The sequence below is a fragment of the Podospora pseudoanserina genome (genome assembly GCF_035222485.1).
Source record: "Podospora pseudoanserina strain CBS 124.78 chromosome 7 map unlocalized CBS124.78p_7.2, whole genome shotgun sequence".
Classification (NCBI taxonomy): domain Eukaryota; kingdom Fungi; phylum Ascomycota; class Sordariomycetes; order Sordariales; family Podosporaceae; genus Podospora; species Podospora pseudoanserina.
In genome coordinates, this window is record NW_026946672.1 from 457848 (window position 1) to 479834 (window position 21987).

Genomic DNA, 21987 nt, shown 5'->3' on the forward strand with positions numbered 1-21987 from the left:
ACTTCTTGTTTCTTGAGCTTGTTGTTGGGTATCATGAATGGTTGAGGCAAAGAAAAAGAGTTCAGTATAGTATTCCACATGTGTCAATGTCTTCAAGGCAGTGCGAGTAGGCAGAGAAAGACAATAGACTGAACAATGTGAGGAAGGTCGATGCTCCATTCTAAAAATTTCTATATAGACCTTTTGTAATAAGGGTTTCCGTCTCCAAGCACTCTCAATCGTGTCTGGTGACCATCTCCTCCCTCACCTCCATGACATTCAGTTGTCATGATGCCTCACTTTGGCTTGGTTTGTGTTGCTTCCCCTGGTGGATGGTCGCGGGAATTTATCTTTTGCGATTATTGTCTACGACAGGAGCGAAATGAGGACACCACAGAGAGCTACTGCTCGCTTCATCGACCTGGACGTGATCAAACACAAGCTACACCTTCTTTGAGAGAAGACCATGTCGAAAACGCCATCCAGACCACCCTGCTCGCTGCGTGTGAGGCTTCAGAAAGTGATTCCCACGCTGACAATGGGGAACCCTTGGTATTGTCAGCCGACTTGCCCCCGTCTCAACCATCTTCTTCTTCTGCCGAGAAGAAACACCAAACCGACCGGCCCACAGAGTCCCGTTCATCACCTCCCCCAACAGACGATACTCCTGACCAAACTGAACCATCACGGCAGTCCTCATCGCAGACAATCCCATCTACTGCCCAAACCAAGCAACCAGGTCGTAGAGGTCCTGGTCGTCGAGCCGATAACCTCCGGATCAACCTTCCCAACCCACCCCCGCTTCCAGAACCCGGACAGCGTCCAAGCCGAGAGGTCCTCGCCCGACACGGCGTAATCGTCCCCCATATACCCCTCGTTCCAGCCCTGAGACCTTCCAAGCAACCTTCGGCGACCGCCACTGACCTGGCATGGTACAAAGCACATAGGCTGTGCACCAATTGCCACAAGGAGGTGGACGACCTCCACTTCTCCAAGTGTTCTGGCTGTCGGGCAGCCGGCCTGGAACGCGCTCGGAGATACCAAGCCAAGAAGAGGGAGGAGAAGGCGATGCAAATGAAAATGGCAAAGGAGAGCCAGGGGCGGGTCGGAACCCAGTCGTCCGAGAGGCAGAGTGAACGGTCAAACGCCCGGACCTTGTGCTTGCCCAGGTTGACTACTACACCCCAACCAATCCACCTGATGCCAGGTGCCAGCGCCAGAGACAGAATCTACATGACTTTTATCGACACGCTTCGAATGCACCCCCGGCGGCGCTTGACAGGTAGTGGTCAAAAGGCTGTGTTGGGCCCGAGTCGGGAACAAGACCTCTATCTCCACGCGTTGGACAGGCTGACTGACATACGCCTGTCCACAACTTCTTCCTCCCCCTCGTCATTACTAGAAGCGGCTCCCGGTCCACATCACACGTCGCCACCACCCCGTGAACGACCTCGCGGGTATCCCCCCCCGGACACTCAAACCCCCAGGAATGAATCCAACTCTGCATGGCGCATGTCGTCAGGTTTCCTGCCCACACCTGCGCCGCCGTCCTCTCCTTTTGGACCTCAGTCCTCATCCAACGCCGCAGAACAACAGTCATCCCCTTCCAGACTTAGGGGTGAGGAAGGGGAATACCAACTCCACCCTTTACTGGCAAATATCCCACCGGAGCAGTGGTCTTCGCTGCCATCATCATGGCGGCCGGAACCAGAGATGCCAGTGCGGGGTGGTTATCCATCCAACGCTGGCAACTGGGGGGTTGGTGTTGATCATGGGTGTTATAACAGACAGCAACGTGGCTTGCTGGGTGATGTGCGACAGGATTGTCCTTACCGGTATCATCAGTCCAGCACTGCGGTCGCTGGAAGCGGTGAGAGACAATATGACGAAGGGTCTGGGGGCTGGGTTGACGGCCCGGGGGCAAAGAGGTTGGATATGAACGTTGTTGATCCGGCGTTGGTGAGTGTGCAGGAGGGTATGATGATGGGTGGGTTGGAGGAGGTGGACATTGAGGAGTTTGTTAGTTTGTCTGGGGCGGAGGAAGGGGTGGTGGAGAGGGTGGTGGGCGGGAGTCTGGGGAGGGTGAAGATCGAGAGGGTGGGCGGTCTTTTTGAGTTCGAGAAAGAGGGTTGCATACCTACATAGTCACATCCGACAATTTTTTTTTGGCTCAGTCCGTACTGGTCTCACAAGGTGAGCAAAAGGTAAGCGCAGTGAGCATCACCCTGAGCTGAAGTGGCTTTAAGGACCGTTCGGCTATGCTTACCGCAACCAAAAATAATTATAACTTACATTTTCTCCTTACGCGTGCCAGTAGCCCATTATCAAAACCACTAGAACCACTATTTATATTAAAACTATAACTTTATATATAAACAAACTACTCTATATTCTAATAGAGAATAGCATTGATAAATTATGTATTTATAAATTTGAAGTTAAACAACTTTAATTACTATAATCTAAGGATTATAAAACGATAGCGGGAGTATATATACTAGATTACCTATCCGTTACTCGGGCTTTTATTTTACCGTTCCTCCAATAAAGGATTATATATCAAAAAATAGTAAGGGTATGTGACGAACGCCTATCCACAACTTCTGAAAGGGATACTGGTTGAAGGCACTTCTGAACAATCCTAGCCCGGTACAGCTAAACAGTGTATAACAAATGGCTTGTCTTAATCACAATAGTCTAGATACTAACGATTGTGACTTGTATTGCATACTGCGGAACTGTCTATCTACTGGTTTGGGGTGCGGCCACAGGCCTGAGGGTAGGAGTGAGGAAGTGGGGCTCACGGAGTGTGACGAACCCCTATCCAGAACCTCTGAAAGGGATACTGGTTGAAGGCACTTCTGAACAATCCTGGTTCGGTACAGCTAAACAGTGTACAACAATGGCTTGTCTCAATCACAAGAGTCTGAATGCCAACGATTGTGACTTGTATTGCATACTGCGGAACTGTCTATCTACACCAGCCAGTTCCTCCGTATATATAGACCTTGAGACCCTGAAGTGCTCGTCGTGCTATGCCCTCGATCACTCCTAGCACATTGCATCCTGCAGAGTGCTCGTCGTGCTATGCCTTCGATCACCCCGAGCATCTTGCATCCTGCAGAGTGCTCGTGGGCCTTGGCGCCATAGCACTCTCTGGTCAGCCCCAATTGGCTGTCTCCTGACTTTCCTAATGATTGGCTGGGGACGTCCTGCGCCCCATATACTGCGCGACCTGCCGTTGGGTTAACTGTGACACGGAGGATTCAGGGGTTCAGAAGTCATGTGTAAAAGCAGTCTGCTTCTAACATTCTATTTTAAATAAGATGTCGACTTTTGTTTCTTTGTATTTTGAGCCTTGCACGCGTGCAGGCAATTCTGGCCCTCTGATCAGGCCATTCCGGTGCTTATTATGTGGCCTGCGAGCCCATAGTGTCTTTTCTTCGTCCTGCGTGAAGTGCGGCCTGCGAGCGAGCCACTGTCACGCAGGTGTGTTTATTCAAGGACCTGTTGAGGGTATATTTGCGGTGTTGTGGCTGTTTTTGTGTGTTTTCTCATCATTTCAACGTTTTATTTATTTATATATTTTAGAAGAGTGTAAGCGAAATATATAAGAGATACTCGATGCGTTATATAGAGCCAGATATTTAATTAATACAAAAAAGCAAGTTTTATATAAAAAATAATATCTTTAGGATATTTGATATTATCAAAAGAAATTTATATAAAACTTCAAAGAATTACGGTAATTAAAGGTTAAAGTACGCCGTAATTACTGAAATGGTGAGAAAACACATAAAAACAACCACTACACCACAAATATACCTACTTGGATCACCGCGCTCCTGGCGCTCCCCGGCGCTCCACTTCCTATTGGTTCCCGTAGCGGTTTTCTGGCACCTCCTGTGCCCCACATCTGTTAACTGTGACACTTTACTAGCGATCGCATCGGACTCTACCGCACACTTCGAAACAGTCTTAAACTCGCCATAAGTAATAGTATAATCAAGGAGCGTTATATATTAGAGGGCGAACTACTAGTATAGAACCATAATTACGGAAGAATCGAGCCTTTTCATAAAATCCTCTAGTACGTAAAACAATTAGGGCGTTTTCTCGGCACTACTTATAATTTACCCGTCGACTTAAATAACTATCTTATAATTATATTCCATAATATTTTGCTCCTGGACGACATCGTCTATATTAGAGAAAGCCATAATATAAGGCGGCGACTTCTTAAATCTGTAGTTCGCTATTTCCGGCCGTGCCGATATAGGATCCCGCGAAGTAGTCGCATTCTCGTTCTTGAATGCAGCCGAACGCCTCAGCGGAGCATTCGCTCGAGCCATTACACAGTGCTGGGAAGGATTTGTGCTGAAAGGCTGCGAGTATAGGGGTCGACGTATTAGACCCAAATGTAGGTCGCCTTCTGCAAATCCTGCTCAAAAAGCGTTTCATCCTCACTGAGGCACTCCGGCGGTAGCTCTTCCCCATCTTCCGGACCCCCCAGCAACCCGGGCCGGCACGACGCCTTGGTGAGAACGGACCGCTCAAAATCAATGACCATGACTGGGTCGCTCGGCATATGACTCCATACCAGATTCTCCCGCCGGACGTCGCCGTGTGCCACCCCTAGGGCGTGGAGGCTCTGCAGGGATCGGATCACGTTTCTCCGGATCCCGACACTACTTGGTTGCTCCCGAGCTTCGCGTAGATCCCTGCCGGCCCACGAGAGGAGGAGGAAGTAAATGATGTGGACATCGGCCGCGTAGAAATAGCGCCGTCCCAGCTCCCGAAGGTCGATGGTGCCAAGAGAGACGGGGACGTAAAGGCCTTGGATCGGTTGAAGCTGCTCGTATATACGCGCTTCGTGCTCGATAAAGCGTACTGATGACGATGTGGTCCCCTTGGCAGCCAACGTATAGCCGTGGCTGAGTAGTGTGATGCGAAATAGGGCTCCCCGAGCACCGTATCTCCCCAGCGGCATGATACCCTCGTCCAAGGTTGCGCGGAGCTGTTGGCGTAGCCGCTCTAGAAAGACGTGGATAGGTAGCGAGTGTGTCTTTTGGCGGCGTAGGGATGGCGATAATGAGGACTTGATGTTTGATGATGACGACGACGACGATGATGATGATGATGATGATGACTGGACGTGTGGTGACGACTCGACATAGGGCCGGCGGTGGAGGGCTATGTTGGGACATGCGGGATCGAGAGCCCCCCCTCGGACAAGACCCAGTAAGCACGCATGTGTGCAGAACGGTGGTGTTTGTGGCTGGGAAGAATGTGTGCGGTTCTGTGTCTGCGTGCCACCAGGAGCAGTAGCCGCCGCAGCCGCTGTAGCTCCGGATGACTGTGTAGCGCTACGCTTCCTCTTCGACCCTCTTTGGCCGGCAGGAGGAGAGGGGTGGGAGCCAGGATTGGGGCTGGCATCTTCGTCGTCGGGCGGCGGAGGACCCTGCCCCTGGCCGAGGGATGGTGGCGGCTCATCTGCCTGGGGACTCTTTTTCCTTCTCGGGTGGCGGAACGGGATGGGGGACCGGTCGTACCCGACGTAGGTCCGCGGTTCCCAGCAGCGCCCCGACGAAGGAGGTGTGCGAGCGGCCGGCGTGTTCCCCATCCGGGCCAAGATCTCGTCCCAGTCCTCATTCCAGGTCGAAGCACCCGATATGGCGCGGTCCCGCGCATCTTGACCCTGCGACCCGGGTCCGAGCAGCGCCATCACAGTGAAGGCCAGCAGCTGGCTGACGGCGGTGCAATAGGGGATGAGTTCGGCTGGCTGGGCCTGGCACTCGTGGGTGGGTTCGGCGACATGGTAGTACAGCGTGGATGGGTCGGCCCAGTCGATCTTGAGGAAAATCATGACCTCGCCTGTGGCAACAAGCCCCATCTCGAGCCCAGCTTGGAGCATGTAGTGGTAAGTCTGGGTGGCAGCTGCAGCTGAGAGCCTCCTGGCAAAGTAACGGAAGCGGTCGTCATCGTTGTTCGGGATCTCGACGCAATTCACCACGTCGCGAACCACGTCCAGGTCTTCAATTCCTTCCCGCACATGTTGTGCCGTTAGCTTGTGGGGAGCCTTGTATTCCAGCACGTATGCAAGCGTTCGGTCACCGTTCAAGGACCGGTACACACAGATCTGGTCAGGCCGGATGGAGATCTTATTAGTAGGTGGGACGTGTGGTGGCGGCGGCGGCGTCGATGGTGCGGCGCTTGTGGAAGGAGTTGTATCGCTATTAAGAATGTTCATGTGGTTCTCGAAGAAGATACCCTCCCCCACGCCCAAAAGCGGTGGTATTGCGTCTGGGTGTTGTTGGGCATGCGTGAATTGATCGATGATGCATTGCACAGGAAGCTCGACAGCAGTGTGATGAAACCGTTCAAGGTCGCGCTCGCTACCAATTGGGGACCCAGCTGCCAGGCGGCTGCCAATACCCTGTACAAAATCCCGCGATTCAAGTAATTGGAGTGTTTCGGGGAAGAAGGCGATAACCTTGCCAAGCGCAGCCCTCTGTTCATCGAGGAAGCCATCCCACTGTACAAGGCGGCGGGGGCAGTATTTTCCCGCCGGGTCTGTCCAGATTCCCTGGGTTGTGAACCGTCGATCGGTCTGGACGCGGAATTTTGTCGACAGGTGGTCGTGACAGAGCTTCAAGTACTCGATAAGACTGGTCGGACGCCTTTGCTCCTGCAACTCTACAACTTGTTGTGCTTGTTTATCGGCGCGTTGTTTCTCGGCGATGGCGTTCTGCTCTGCTTCTGCACGGCGACGCTCTGCTTCTGTACCGAGACGCTCCGCTTCTGCACGGAGACGCTCCGCTTCTGCACGGAGACGCTCCGCTTCCTGGAGCTGTTTGACAAGTTCCTCATAGCTTGGATCCATCTTGGTGTTTTCTTGTGCTGTGTGGTGTTTCTTGTGTTGTGTAGTTGTTTTCTCGTACGTGGTTCACATGCCACACGTTTGTTGCAACACACGTTATCGATAACGTCTATGCCATTGCCAAAGGCACGGACCCTTCATTGACTGTGCGAGTTATGATTGATTCACACGTCGCTGTTTCACTTCTATTGGCCAGGCAATCTTTGCCCCCAAAACCAATGGGCCTTTGTCTTGGCTGCGAACTGGAATCTCCATATCTCCATATCACTGAGGAAGCCTCTTAAGAAGTGGTCCGAATCAGTGCTCAAGCTCACACCACAACCCCCCTCGCCTCCAAGCGGTTCAGCGCAGCGTCTTTGTAAGGAGCAGCGTAAACAATTTCAGCGGATCTACAGCTCCCCTGAGTGCCAGTCTTTGGGGTGATCTGGACGCGGCTCTTAAGCCTCACTCGGCGCCGGCTGTTATGGAGCCGAGTCCCCCTTCGACGTGCATTCCTGGCCGTTTTGCACCTGCATTAAGTCTCTTGCCTACACCACGCATAACCCCCCAGACACACGGGGTAGTAAGGATACGGGGGATGGGAGAAGAGTCGTGTGGTAGGTGGTAGGACGGATGGAATGGCCTCTTTATGTAGCTAGAACTAGAAGAAGAAATGTCGCGCAGTAGGCAGGTAGGCAGTGGCGGATTCTTTCATGTCAAAATGGCTATCACGACCCAGAGTCCCTTAAAATGGAGAGCAATACGCTGCTGAGTCCATTTCTCGGTCCCCGTTTTGGTGGAGGAGTTGTTTGGGGGTCCCAAAAATGAGGCCCTCCCAATCCGACCCCATTTTCGTCCCTGTAGGAGAGGGAGGCTCTAAACTTGGACTATTAGGGCGTCGCGTAAAGTTGTCGTTTTTGGAAAATGGCGAGCGTAGGGTGAGCGTAGGGGGAGGGTCGTGAGCTCAAGATGAGCAGAAGGTGAGCCGAGGGGCGAGCGAGTCTGATTCTGGGCTAACCATGTTTGGACGAGATACAAGAAGTTTTAGAGACCGACTACCAAGGTAGGTACCTAGGCTGTTTTGGTGTCTTGTAGGCTCACTATGGGGTGTCGAGAACGGTTGGATCTTGGGTGAATGGTGCTTTGTTTTTACCCCATGTGGAGGGCTTGAGAAAGGGCTTGAGTGACTTGCCTGGACCAATGTCTTCGTTGTCCGTGTTTGGAGTGAGCGGCTATTTAGATCTATGTCTTAAGGTGGTGATAGTTCAAGAAGAGAGTTGTGACGTCTATATCCATGGTGTGCTCTGCAGCATCATACGAATTATCGAGAAATATTGATCATCAGTCCAAAACCCTCAAGCTCCCTACAAACGGCCCGACCGACAGCCCCGACTCGGCCGCCCTTCTGACCAACAGCTCCTTCACCATACCCCTCTGCTCCGCAACCCCTATTTCCCCCATCAGCAGCAGCGCCTTGAGTGCAACCGTAAGCGGAAAGATGGCAATATGACTCCCTGCCATCCCAGCTCCCTTCTCGAAAAAGATGGGCGCGGTTCTCATGATGTGCTTGCTGTCTTGCGTTATTGACATCTTCAGATCGCTTTGATCGATTCTTGAGACGTCGACCTGGAAACCAGCAAGAGATTTTCTCACTTGCAAAATAAGAAGGGTGATCTTGATCTTGGTGGACCAGTAGAGACACATCATATGAGCAGCTGAGATATCATCGGCAGAAGGAGGGTCGTGTGATGTTGGATAAGCCAGGTGTACTGGTCGAGGGTATGTTGATGATGAGAGAAAGGCTTTCCACAAAGGAGGCGCGTGGTTGTCGTACCATGATTGCAGCTGGCTGAAGATGTGTTTGCACTTCTTGTTCAGCATCAGCAGCGCTTGTATCCCCACACTACTTGCGATCCTCGCGGGGGTGACATGGAAATGGAAGTGGTTCGGATTCATCTCTAAAGCAACCTCAATCCTTGTCGCGTCCTCCAGGCATCCTGGCAGGAGAACAAAGATATCAAGCAGCAGGTCCCAGGCTGTTTTCTTGTGGGAGCCTGTCCAGGGAACAGTGAGCCAGTCTTCTCTCGCGAGGATAGTAGACCGGTGTACGCCCACGGCGGCGATGGTGATGCTCAGGCGACCGTCAGCCAGCATCTGGTGTGCAATGCCCTCTTTGTACATCTCTGGGGATTGTGACTCGAGCAAAGCCAGCTCGCCGAACCGGTGACGACGCCAGGCATCGGCTTGGTTATATGACATGAAGAGCGGCTCCATGAGCCCCTGTGGCTTGACGAGGGTGGTATCAGGACATGACGACGTCGACGCGTGGGCTAAGGGGTCGCTTCCGAAGAAAACTTCATACAAGCTTAGTATGCGAGTCGTGGCTATTGTGGTGTCGTCTGGAATTTGTTTGCTCTGAGCTTGCATGGCGATCGATTTAGCCAGCCCACCGAGGGCTTCGTTGTAGGCTTTCATGCCATTTTGGACAAGATGTTGCGCTTTGAGACGTTGGCCAACCGTACCTAAACAGATGGCGAGAAAGGAGGTCTGGAGAAGGGGGCTGCTCTGGTAGCTTTTGTCAGAATGGATTTTCCTCAGCCAGCTTGTCGTTGATATGGCGTTACCCAAGTCTCGCCGAAGGTGTGAGCTGGGATCGTACATGTCCCAGAAAAGTCCAACGTAGTTGGATTTATAAGCGGAGGAGACCAAGCCGGGGGGAAGAAGAGTTACTGCTCCAATCTTTGCCTCCAAGGGATGATTCTTGGTTCCATTCGCCGATAGGGCTTGCCGAATTAGAGTTGCAGCGACATCCTTCTTGGTGCCAACTGTTGCAGGGCTGGAGTGGACAAACATAGTCTTGCGCTCGTAGCCATCACATTGGAGTCCTAGACGCCTGCATTGGCCACAGGAAGGGCGCTCGAAATCGCACTGATGACCGGTCAATACCAATGCGTGGCACGTGTGTTGGGGCATGTGAAATGTCCTACCCCTTTCCTGCGCCGGCGACAGGTGTGGCATGCTTTCGAACGGCCCGGAACCCCAACCATGTTAGCTTCTGTCTTCGGAGAGCGGAGAAATTGAATGCTTTCTTATTTCGAGTCGGACGGCTGGGCGCAGAATGCTTCGAGAATGGGAAATACGAGCTGTAATACTAGATAGTTTTATTTATCAGCTTCGGTCTGGTGAGACGTGCGTAGGAAGCTTACGTCACAATCAAGCCGCTGTTACCCCCATTGGTGTCCGAGGCTGTCCAATGACGATGAACCGAATCCCTCGCAAGTCCCGAAATGGAAGGATTTCGCGCCAATTCTGTTGGTGGTCCTATTAGGGCTGTCCTTTTTTGGCCGCCTGAAGTCCGAGGACTACGAGTCAAGGGCGATATATACCAGGCAACGCATGTACGCATATCGGCCGTGTAGCAACAGATGAGACTTTGCAGGATGTTGGTGATGGGGACTTCAGGTATGCATCCAGGCTCAAAGGCTTGGAAGCTGCAGCAGGAAGAAGTATTAAAGCAGCATTGCCCTACCCAACAGTTTAGTTGCAAGGTACTATCCTCTCACACTCTTTGGAGGCTACGTTACCATCGAAGACCTTCAGCCGCACGCACATCGCAGCACAAAGCCACCCGTATCAAAAATGTCGACCAAGGAAAAGGTGGCCGACGCGGCTCGCACAATTTACAATCCCCTTGGTTTCAAGAAATTCTACAACTTTGTTCTATTCTTCATATTCGGTGGTGCTCTCCTGGGATTCACTCTTGCTCGCTTCCAGTACCTCTCTTTTGACCATGGGTTGTGTCCTGAAGGGGGCGGGACTCTTGACTGGTATGGATTGGTGTCTACATTAGGTATCCAAAGTGTCTGATGCACTTCTGGCTGAAACATACTTTAGCTATTACTACACACCCGGATCTCTCGACAAAATCGGCATCCAAATCCATCTCAGCGCCATCCTCCCAGCCTCATTCCTAGCCGTCTTCCAGTTCGTCCCCATAATCCGCTACAAGCTACTTCTCTTCCACCGAGTGAGCGGCTACCTCATCGTCCTCCTCTCGGCCATCTCCACAGCCGGCGCCCTCATGCTTGTCCGCAACGCCCAAGGCGGCCCGATGGAAATTCAGCTCGCCATTGGCGTTATATCATTCATGTTCATTGTCAGCATCGGTCTGGCTATATACAACATCAAGCGGCTCCAAATTGAGCAGCACCGCGCTTGGATGCTGCGGGCTTGGTCCTATGCTGGTTCCGTCGTTACCATGAGACTGGTCATGATGGCGATTGCGCATGTGTTGAGCACCTATGAGCATCTAGGCAAGGGTTATAGCCATGCCATGCCCTGCGTCAAGGTCACGTACTTGATGTTTGGGCAGGTAGAACGGATACTGGAGAAGTACCCTGCTTGCGCGCAGTTCTTTGATGGGTCGGTGCCGGGACAGGCTGTTGCTGTGACGGCTGACGGGAATGGTGACTTGGCAGAGTTGACTGCGTTGTATAACATGATTTTTGGGGCGGCCTTCTGGCTGGCGTTTGCTTTGCATGCAGCTGGGGTGGAGATTTATGTGAGTTCTTTTGTGTCATTATTTCAGTAGACCGAGTTACTGACTATAGTGTTCAACAGCTACACCTCACACCGGCTGAGGCAGATAGATTACGAAATGTCTCTTACCAGAAACAGCTTGAGGCTGGGATGAAGAAACCAGGGAGGACTGGGCTGACAGCTGACAAACTGGGTGACGCACCCAGGTGGATTCCAAAGAGCACAGTCTCTGTCTCTGCTCCGGGAAGTGGTGATGCTGCATCGGATGAGAATTTGGCCAAGTAGGTGTCGGGCTGACTACCAGTTCGAACATGCCCCGAGTAATTACCTCACCTATAGAGTTCAGTTTCTTGAATTTACTCCTCATACAGCAATATCATGATACACCTTGTCCCCCATATACTGTGTGATTAAATACTTCTTTTGCTAGGTAGACGAGCTGAATCATGTGGACCGTACCCCCCTTACCACATACCACGCGCAACTCAGGGGTATTTCAGGGGCGAGAGTGGGTCAAGACCTGAGGACTTGGACCGCCAACAAAGATTGCCTGATTGGAGTTCTTCATCCATGCGGATTTTAACCAGGCACTGAGACGGAGTGTCATCTGGCTCCTGGAGGAATGCTTTCAAACGCGATTTGGCTTCAGCATGGCGTTTCTGCTTCGTTCATTCTCATGACGTATTTTGGGCACCACACCGAAGCCTAATGGACGGATATTCGTGTTCTGTTAATTGTTTTGATCTGTAATGAGAAGATAGTTGCCCAAGTCAAGAAAGACAACTGTCATCATCAGTGGACTCTCGTCTCAAAGGCCTCTTCACGGCGGGGTCCTTGTGTAACCACTCCTCTGGTGATGGATGCCATCCGCCAAGGAATGGCGCAATGCTACACCTGATAGGAAATTGGCAAACAGGCTGCTGGATGATTCGACCAGCTTTGTTTTGAGACAGATATCTCGGCAATGATGGGCCTGGCAGGGGGGGACAACACCGAGAGTGCCGACATGAGGGATCTTTCAGTCGTGAGAAGGCCACTGGAGAGTGTTCCGGCCAACGTCTCCCTAGATATGCTTATCTCCTGTGCATCGGCGATGGTTGATCTGGTCATGCATGGTTGATGATAGATAAGCTTTCAGGGGAGGAATTCCTAGCGTTATATTGTAATTCAGCTTCCAGAATAATTCTAGCGTGGGTTTGATACTCTTCCAAATCAGTTATGAGCTTGTTCAGGAGAGGCATGAGGAATGTGAGATGCCAGGAATACGGGTTGCCTACGACCCCTATTTTCAAGCTGAACCTGTCGAGAAACCACAGAAGCAGTCTTTGCAGCTGTGATTGCTGGTGGGTGGCACAACATACCAGGTTGCACAAAATTACCTCTTGTGTTCAAGATGTGACGCCGAAGCCGGTTGTCCTCCTTCCGTCTCTGGTCAAAAGCTGATGAGACCATCGCATCACGTGACCCTCGCCTCACCGATCACGGCCCACATGGCACCGGTGCAAGTGCGCCAAGAACCTTGATGAACAGCAACTGAGAGGAGATGCAGGCGTGAGCTGCCCCCCTGGGGAATAGGAAATGTCGATTGGAGAGGCATGAGTGAATCTTATGGGGATGGCTTTATGGAAATCAGCACTCTTTTCTCGACTTGGCGCGGCTTCCATGGGGGTTGTGGCTGTCAAAGGGCAAGGCTTGATGCCTCGGAGTCACCAACAGTAGCAACTTTTCCCCGCAACCAAAACTTCGGGCAGTGGAGTGGCCCAGCTGAGTGACACAGTGACAAGCGATAACGCCATTCTTGGTGCAAAGCACAGCAGGGACTCCACCCGACCCGATTTCGCCATTCTTCGAGAATCTTGCAACAAACCGCATGGCATAGCACCATATCGCAAACCCCCCATCCAGAACCGCTGTGACCGCCACGCCCAGCTAGCTACAGCTCAACTTTGTCGTTAGGGCATCTTGGTAGATCCTTTTTCGGCGATATATTGTTCTTTTACTCACAACTGAAACTGGTACCTGACCACTGCTCAGTCATCATCACCAACAAAACATCGCCACTGGAACAACAGGTCTCTGCTTCTCTCTCTGTCTCTGCCTTTGACTCTGTGGAACCTCGCCCGAGACCCTGAGATTGCGAAGCAGCTGCCGTGCATTGCGTGCCACTGTGCCGTTTGGTTTCTGACGTCCCGATCGCTTGACCGCCCCGAGTTCCGCCTGGTCTTGGGCGCAGCGCAGCCCTCCAACAGCACTCCTGGCCCAGCACGCAATTTGCCCTCAGCCTGATAGATGCTGGCAAGCGAGCCCAATGCCTGCTTGTCCCATTTAACTTTCTGAAGACGCAAGGACCGCCGTTTGGTCGTGCCCCTAATGGACCGCTCCTCTTCTAGCACGATCGCCTATGGTCGTCCACCGCAACCAGGCTACTCTCCCCTCCAGCAAGATGGCATTCATCTCGATCCAAATGACGCCGAACCGGCTTACCTGCCAGTAGCAGATCACGCCACAACACCAAACAAAACCTCCGCTCCTCCCTCCCCCGTCGACCTCGACCAAGACGAGGATCCCCAACCTACCGACGCCGACACCGTGACCCCAGACACTGCCAAAAGCTGCGATCGTCTGCGGCCCGAGGAGGAAGAGAGGCTCCGTCCTCGAGACAGCATGACGAACATGTCGTCGTTATTAATAGGAAAGACGGTCACCCCCTTTCTCAGAGAACACATCCCCAGTCTCTATGCTCCTATCGGCAAGCCAAACAATGAAGAGACGGCTCGGGCCAAGAACCCCAACACCAGATACTGCTACCGCCACCGGCCAGACTCCAAGTGTCGACGAGCTGCCGACGAAGCCAAGATGATTATGATCCAGAACGAGCTCGACAAGCTCACACCAGCAGTATGTCCTGACCTTTTTTTGTCGTTGTCCATTTCAAAGTTGCGGCTTATGGTTGGTCGTTATGATGGTCACCCAAATACTGACGAAAAGGGTATAGGATCAACAAGCCATCACCCACGTGTGGTCTCTGTTCTCTGCGGCCCCTGCCCGCCATCGCGAGCTCATGCTGCAAGGTGTCTTGTCACAGCTCTGCTTCCCCCAGCTTTCCCTCATCTCGAGAGAGGTCAACGAGGCCCTCAAGATCGACTTCATCACCGCCCTCCCCGTCGAGCTATCCCAGAAAATTTTGTGCTACCTCGACACCGTCAGCCTCACCAAGGCTGCTCAAGTCAGCCAGCGATGGCGCCAACTAGCCGATTCGGATGCTGTCTGGGTTTACATGTGCGAGCAACACGTGAACAGGAAATGCACCAAGTGCGGTTGGGGTCTACCTCTCCTGGAGCGCAAACGATTGCGCAACTACACCAGACAACGCCAAATGGCCAAGGACAATTCGAATGGCAGAATCGAGGAGATCCATGATTCGGAAACTAGAGTCGTTACCCAGAACGGTAAGCGACTAGCCGACTCGTCCGACGATGAGCCAGATGGAAAGCGCCGCCGCGTCGACGAGTCCGAGTTCAAGCAGCGCAAGTGGAAGGATGTGTACAAGGATAGGTGGGAAGTTGGCTACAACTGGAAGGTTGGACGTTGCACCGTGCATACTCTGAGAGGTCACACCAATGGCGTTACCTGTCTTCAACTGGATGACCACATCCTGGCGACTGGTTCCTACGACGCCACCATCAAGATCTGTATGTCGAGCTGTCTTCTTTGGTTGGTCTCATATGTACTAACAAGCTGCAGGGAATATCGAAACCGGGGAAGAAATCCGAACGCTTCGAGGGCACACACGGGGCATCCGCGCCTTGCAGTTTGACGACTCCAAGCTAATCAGCGGCAGCTTGGACAATACTATCAAGATCTGGAACTGGCACACGGGCGAGTGCATCTCTACCTTGGCAGGCCATACCGACGGCGTTGTCAGCTTGCATTTCGAAGGCCAGCTGTTGGCGAGCGGCTCCATCGACAAGAGCGTCAAGATCTTCGACTTCAACTCCAAGGAGGCCTTCTGTCTCAAGGGCCACACCGACTGGGTCAACTGCACCCGACTTGACACGGCTAGCAGGACAGTCATGTCGGCATCGGACGATACCACCATCAAACTATGGGATCTTGACACACGACGGGTTATCCGGACGTTTGAAGGACATGTTGGCCATGTCCAGCAAGTCCTTCTCCTCCCGCCAGAATATGAACCTGATGATGAGCTGCTGAACGGGCTTAGTGGTCCCGGCGACAACTCGGATTCGGTGTCCGTTTCCAGCGGCCGTAGCGGGACTCCCACAGTTTCCTTCGTCCACACGGATCGCCCTACCAGCTCACCTGCGCGTGATGGCGAACTTAGGGCACTCTATGGCGCTGGCTTCGAATCTGAGACGACGCGCCCATTACCGGCCCGTTACTTCCTCTCGGGTGGCTTGGACAGCACCATCCGGCTGTGGGATAGCGCAACGGGCAGGTGTTTAAAAACAATGTTTGGCCATTTGGAGGGTATTTGGGCGCTGGCCGGCGACACGATTCGCGTCATTAGTGGAGCCAACGACGGCATGGTCAAGTGCTGGGAGCCGCGGAGCGGAAAATGCGACGCCACCTATACGGGGCATAGGGGTCCAGTAACGTGTGTGGGTCTCAATGACAGCCTCCTGGCGAGCGGGAGCGAAGACGGTGAAGTGCGCCTTTATTCCTTCAAGGCTCCAAACTAGACGGCGTTTTCAACAGCCACGCCACGGGCCGCTTAGCGACAAGGCGACGACGGGGTTTTTTTGGGTTTTTTTTTTTTTTTACTTTTTGGGAGGAGGGGCACACCGGTAAGGCGTTATCCTTGGTCTACTTCGGATGATACATATTACTTTTCTCTTTGTTTCTGTTTTGCTCTGCGAAGCAAGTAGTGGGCATGTTTTGCGAGCCCTTCTTGCAGATGCGCGCATCAGAAAGCATCATTGTTGTGTGATGGGGAACGGGGACAGGATAGCACGGTTGACTATGGGCATGTTTCCTGGGCGTATATTTTGTTTTGTTTACTTTGCGCGCATGGGCTCTGGGAAAAAGGGACACAAAAGCACTTTAGAAAGAGGCTTATTGGCATTTTCCACATCATCAGGCATGGGATGGATGGTAAGACGGAGTTTAGTTTGCTTTGCTTGTTTCGTTCATTCAGAATTCAATACCCTCTACAGAAGAATCATATTATTATCGATTTTGAAAATTTACACTACCGGTATTATCGGGACTCGGAACGGTGTTAAAGCTGAAGGCCGGAGCGGTTCACAGCTGAGTCATGTGGTCCCCCGGGTTCTGCGGCGGCATTTCAGTGGGATGGCAGGGCAATGGCAGGGCAATGGCAAGGGCAATGGCAGGGCAGGGCATGGCAGAGATGGCATGGCAGCAGCATGATGGCAGCGGGTTCGGCACAGACGCCCAATGACCTCGGCATTGCGCTGGTTGCAGACGTCGAGGGCGATCCCGGAAGCGTCCGAGTCTGCGGTTGAAAAGAGTGTGGAGGGATTGTGGGGACTGCTTGCACCCCTCGCTGCAGCAAGCTTCCCCGCAGTATCACAAGCTCGGCTTGGAGTCGGTTATGGTAAATACGTCACTGGTAGATCACAAGCCAGTTCAGACTTTTGGGACTGGGGGAGCACCCTTGCCACAAAATAATTGAGACACTGAAGTAGGTAATTTTGCCTTTAAAAATAATTTATAGGCCCTCAAGGACGGTTAACAGGCTCTTAAAGATTGTTTAAAGGCCTATTAACTTACTTTCTAAGGTATAGTTCATAGCATAATCTGGGTTAACTTACTTTAGTGTCTCAATTATTTTGTGGGCAGGGTGGGGAACTGGTGCTAGTCGCCGTTGACCCTGAACGCAGCAGGACGTCACGAGGAAGAGGGGAAATTTCACAATTGATGATGATGTTGCCAGCCATTGATCCAACGTCCAGCCGCCTTCAGTGATGTTCACTTCTTCCTGTCCAGCTCGTCACTGTCAGGGGTAAACAACACAGAATGGCGGGGCACTCATCACCCTCCAATTTCCAGGAGAAGAGCTGTCAAAATGTTGCATATATCAATCAGCAGCACAGAATACATATTCCTACGGGTAACCACGGGGTTAAGGATGAAATACAAGCAACACAATACCGAATTATATACACACAAACATGGACAGGGAAAACGGCAGAGCCTCGAACCAAAGGAAAGCTCCGCTGCGCCGATGGGACGAAGGGGCCAATCACAGCCCCAATTGGCTCCTCGACAACCCCACCATCCACGTTCAATGCTCCCTGTGTGCCTGTGCCCGGCATGTTTTTGGACGCTTTCCACGCTCCTCCATCCGTCACATCCCGTCATGGCCCTTGCAGATCTCTCAGTCTTTTTTTCTGCTCTGCCTCTTGGAGGTACAGTAGTATACATTTCAACAGCAAAATACGCTACAACATGTTCTACGGTTCCCTGGCCAGATCACGGGTAAAAAGTCGGTTGTCCCAGCAAGGGGACTGGGAATCATCGTCTTCTGACACAACCCACAACCGTGGTGGGGATCTCGTTCTTGTCCCTCGTTTCGTTACAAGCCGAAAGAGAGAAAGGGTCGGGTCTTTCGGTCTTGTAAACACCATGTACCGGCTACAAGTGTACTGGTGCCTGGGCCTTGCTCGGTTTTCCTGCCTCTTCGGCTCGGCCCCCGTCATTACATCCGATCTGGCGGTTGTTGCTCGCTCCCAGGGCTCGAGATCATCCAGAGGATATTTGGAGTCATTGTCCTGCTGTCTCGCCAACTCGTCTTTTCCTCTCTCTCTCTCTTTGTTCCAGGTCTCCGTCCAACTGCCCCGCCATTCCGTCCCCGTTAGCCGGCTTCCCCCCGTATTTTTTACATTGTTCTTCCACATTCCCAGTTGCGGAGGTGGATCCCGTGCTATTTTCCCGGTGTTGTTCAGCTCCATAACCCGTCCCCAGTCTTGGGACCTCTTGACTCGTGTCAAGCCCCGGCCGGCCGTAACTCGCTGTTAAGAGATTTTCGATCAGAAATTACACATAGGCCTACTTTTTCCCACTCGCCTGGACACTCGACCGTTGAGCTCGTTATCCATCCAACGCTCTCACGAAACAACGGACTTCTTGCTGTTTGGCGAGCCTCCTTCCCCCTTCCTCCCCTCCCTCTCCGCGAAAAGCCGGTACATACGACCAAACACAATAACGAATACCCCACGAGCTTTTTTTTTTTTTTTTTTTTTTTTTTTGGATACCAGATCTCTGTTAGCCGGACTTACTGCGGAGGACGAAAGACGAAGACACAAGGCATAGCCAGCCAGTAGGAGACACCGGTTTCGAACCACCACACACCTCTCTTTCCTCACCCACAGAAAACATCGCAAAGATGGCCACAAAAGTATCAGGCGGCAAGGATGGCCAGAAGAAGCCTGCCACCGCCGCGACCAACTTGATTGGTGAGCTCAAGCCTTGCGACAAAAAGATATCGGGGACAAGGAATGCTGATGAAAGGAAACAGCTGGTGGTGGTGCTGGTATGATGGAGGCCTTGGTCTGCCATCCTCTTGACACCATCAAGGTGCGCATGCAGCTTTCCAAGCGCGGCAGAGTACCGGGCCAGGCCAAGCGCGGCTTCATCCGCACTGGTGTCGAGATCGTTCAGAAGGAGACCGCCCTTGGTCTGTACAAGGGTCTCGGTGCCGTGCTCACTGGTATCGTTCCCAAGATGGCCATCCGCTTCACCTCGTTCGAGTGGTACAAGCAGCTCCTCGCCAACAAGGAGACCGGTGTTGTTTCCGGCCAGGCCCTCTTTCTTGCCGGTCTCTCTGCCGGTGTGACCGAGGCCGTTGCCGTCGTCACTCCCATGGAGGTCATCAAGATTCGTCTCCAGGCGCAACACCACTCTATGGCCGATCCCCTCGATGTACCCAAGTACCGCAACGCCGCCCACGCTCTCTACACCGTCGTCAAGGAGGAGGGGTTCGGTGCGCTCTACAGAGGTGTCTCGCTCACCGCGCTCAGACAGGGCAGCAACCAGGCCGTGAACTTCACTGCCTACACCTACTTCAAGGAGTGGCTGTACCAGTACCAGCCCGAGTACGTCGGCGGCAACCTCCCCAGCTACCAGACCACTCTCATCGGTCTCGTGTCCGGTGCCATGGGTCCTCTGAGCAACGCCCCCATCGATACCATCAAGACCAGACTCCAGAAGATGAAGGCCGAGCCCGGCACCTCCGCCCTCCAGAGAATCACCAAGATTGCTGGCGAGATGTTCAAGTAGGTCCACTTCTTTGTCTCGCTCCACAAAACGCCACTAACCCAATAAACAATAGGCAAGAAGGATTCCACGCCTTCTACAAGGGCATCACCCCCAGAATCATGCGTGTCGCCCCCGGCCAGGCCGTCACTTTCACCGTCTACGAGTTCCTTAAGGAGAAGCTCGAGAAGAGCGGCCCATCAGTCATCACTGGGGGAAGGTACGAAGAATAATTCCTCCCCATCATCACAGCCGTCACACCCATATCCTGGACCCCTCCGGACCCAACTCCTCTGGACCACCTGGACCCTCCCTGGATTTTGTTTCATATTCCCGCATCTGGCCTTTTGTTTTTTTGTATTGTTTTTTCAAGGAGTTGGAAGCTGATCAAAAACTGCTGTTTTGCTTTTTTGTTTGGGATAGTCGCGACAAGGAATTTGATAGCATGAAGGCCAAGGCTGCTTGAATGAATTGAGTTCGAGCAGTTTTTGAGTTTTTGTCTCTTCCTCTCATCTTTTTTGTTCTTTTTACGAAAAAAAAAAAGGAGCAGGAGATGCGACAGCGACACGGGAAAATGAAGCGCAAGGGCTTTCAGATCACCGTGTTACCATCGAGGACGGTAATTCACCAACGCCGCCCGAGTCAAGGATACCACTTTGTTTGGATACGTCGATATGGAACCGGATTGGATAGGTACATAAAGGGACAGACGGACGGGAAAGGGATGGCGGTCTGGTGTGCTGTGATCTTCTTGAGGTGGGGGAAGAAGAGGAGGGTTTTGGAATGGGAAGTGTTGGATGGAAGGGAATGGGCATTGCGAAAAGTCACTTTGTTCTCCAAAAGCATGGCAATTACATGTTTGGTAGAGAAGGCATGCATTGCATTGGGTGGCGCGATTTTGTTTATACGAGCAAGACCTTTTTTTCTTTTTTTTTGTACCTTGTAAGATGGAGGTGGGGTATATATCCGAGGAATTTAGATGAATTGTACTTGATGCATGATGGGCTTGGTGTTTTTGGCTTCTATAGTTTGGGTCATGTGCTGGTAGTTGACGATGCAGATTCAGATGGCTGCATGGAACATGAGCTGAGGAAGGTACACTTGCAGCTGTGTGGTGTATAGGTGTGGTTAAAATGAACATCTCGCCACAATGCATCTTGGTCATGAAAGTCTATGCTGACCTCACCGCTGAGTCCTCCTGTTAAGCCCCGATCTCGTACACAGTCCCTGTTAGTTATTCGACTCCAATCAGAATGCCCTTCGCCGTCTGCATCTCTCTGCCATGATACCTGAAACTGCCACATTTCCAGATCTACCAGGTTCGGTTGGTGGTGGTGATGCAAATTTGGCCATGGAGATTCGGTTACGAATGAGGATGAGGATTTAGTTATCCAGGATTGGCTCTGGAATTTTATTGGGAACAGGAGTATAGTCATGAGCAGCCTAACATTTGGGGGTTCAATGTTGGGTGATGATTTGGGTTGTGGTTTACTCCACAGGTTAGATCAAAGTCATGTGAGAGCAACAATAAGCCTCAATGATCTTTGTCTTATTATTCGGAAGTAACGTAGGAGATACCTATCTGAAGAGCTTGGGGTGTGGAACGCCCAGAGTGAAAAGTGATGATTTTGGTGATGAACTGAGAAAAGTATTAAAGACTCAAAAGCCATGTGCCTCAAGCCCTAAGAGCAGCCTGCTCACCATTCACATCCCACATGTGGTGAGGTTGCGCCTGAAAGGCAGAAAAGAGGTGTGGGCACAGATGCTCTCGTGTGTTCTTTGTGTCTGACCGTTTTTAGAAGCAGGAAAATCTATGTAGTGAATATGAATGGAAGCACCAGCTTGAGTCATCACTTCCAAAACTGGTGAAGGAGCAGGCGGAATGAAAGCAACACCACAGCTCTGTATTGATACCACACCCCGTTTTGCTCCCACCAGTTTCATTTTTCTTCTGCCAGTCTCTCAGGCCCAACACTGCAATCTATCTACCTGCCACGCGCCTTAGCGATCACCAAAAAATCAGCAAACAAGGCAGGCCCTGACGCGGATGAGGATTTGATGAGGATTTCGATACGGAGATGTTTGGCCCAATCCTGAGAATCTCAGAAGAATTCCTTGTCCGCTTTACTTACAACATGGCAATTGGACATGCACCAGTCTTGAAAACCCTGGATGGTCGTGTGGTCCGGAAACTTGCCGGAGGATTCAATTTCATCTTCATTATCGCTTACCGAGATTTCAAACTCGTGGTCCGCGTACCTGCTTTCTGGGGAAAGAGATGGACCGAGGAGGCGGCGCTATCCATGAGGTCAGAGGTCGCTACCTCTCAAAATTATCCGCGAGAGAACCACCGTTCCCGTTCCGGAGGT

General features: G+C 52.1%; 6 protein-coding genes across 6 annotated transcripts; 4 read left to right on the plus strand and 2 right to left on the minus strand.

The window, feature by feature from the left end:
- Positions 1-267: 267 nt before the first annotated feature.
- Positions 268-2124, plus strand: QC764_703960 (uncharacterized protein; the record flags this gene model as incomplete). Its single annotated transcript, XM_062950051.1, has 1 exon — positions 268-2124. One exon carries the CDS (start codon positions 268-270, stop codon positions 2122-2124), a length of 1857 nt encoding a protein of 618 aa, XP_062795886.1.
- Positions 2125-4387: 2263 nt separating this feature from the next.
- Positions 4388-6862, minus strand: QC764_703950 (uncharacterized protein; the record flags this gene model as incomplete). Its single annotated transcript, XM_062950050.1, has 1 exon — positions 4388-6862. The coding sequence occupies one exon, from the start codon at positions 6860-6862 to the stop codon at positions 4388-4390; it is 2475 nt and encodes an 824-aa protein (XP_062795887.1).
- A 1190-nt stretch (positions 6863-8052) lies between these two features.
- Positions 8053-10008, minus strand: QC764_703930 (uncharacterized protein). Its single transcript, XM_062950049.1, has 2 exons — positions 9826-10008; positions 8053-9766 (listed from the first exon to the last, which is right to left on the minus strand). The coding sequence occupies exons 1-2, from the start codon at positions 9883-9885 to the stop codon at positions 8180-8182; spliced, it is 1647 nt and encodes a 548-aa protein (XP_062795888.1). The 5' UTR covers positions 9886-10008; the 3' UTR covers positions 8053-8179.
- A 469-nt stretch (positions 10009-10477) lies between these two features.
- QC764_703920 (uncharacterized protein) lies at positions 10478-11662 on the plus strand (the record flags this gene model as incomplete). Its single annotated transcript, XM_062950048.1, has 3 exons — positions 10478-10665; positions 10733-11413; positions 11449-11662. 3 exons carry the CDS (start codon positions 10478-10480, stop codon positions 11660-11662), a joined length of 1083 nt encoding a protein of 360 aa, XP_062795889.1.
- Positions 11663-13027: 1365 nt separating this feature from the next.
- On the plus strand, positions 13028-16504 carry SCON2 (E3 ubiquitin ligase complex SCF subunit scon-2). Its single transcript, XM_062950047.1, has 3 exons — positions 13028-14275; positions 14373-15069; positions 15122-16504. The coding sequence occupies exons 1-3, from the start codon at positions 13748-13750 to the stop codon at positions 16078-16080; spliced, it is 2184 nt and encodes a 727-aa protein (XP_062795890.1). The 5' UTR covers positions 13028-13747; the 3' UTR covers positions 16081-16504.
- Positions 16505-17707: 1203 nt separating this feature from the next.
- SFC1 (Mitochondrial succinate-fumarate transporter) lies at positions 17708-20709 on the plus strand. The gene is made up of 3 exons (XM_062950046.1): positions 17708-18819; positions 18882-19638; positions 19695-20709. Exons 1-3 carry the CDS (start codon positions 18750-18752, stop codon positions 19849-19851), a joined length of 984 nt encoding a protein of 327 aa, XP_062795891.1. The 5' UTR covers positions 17708-18749; the 3' UTR covers positions 19852-20709.
- The last annotated feature ends 1278 nt before the right edge of the window (positions 20710-21987 follow it).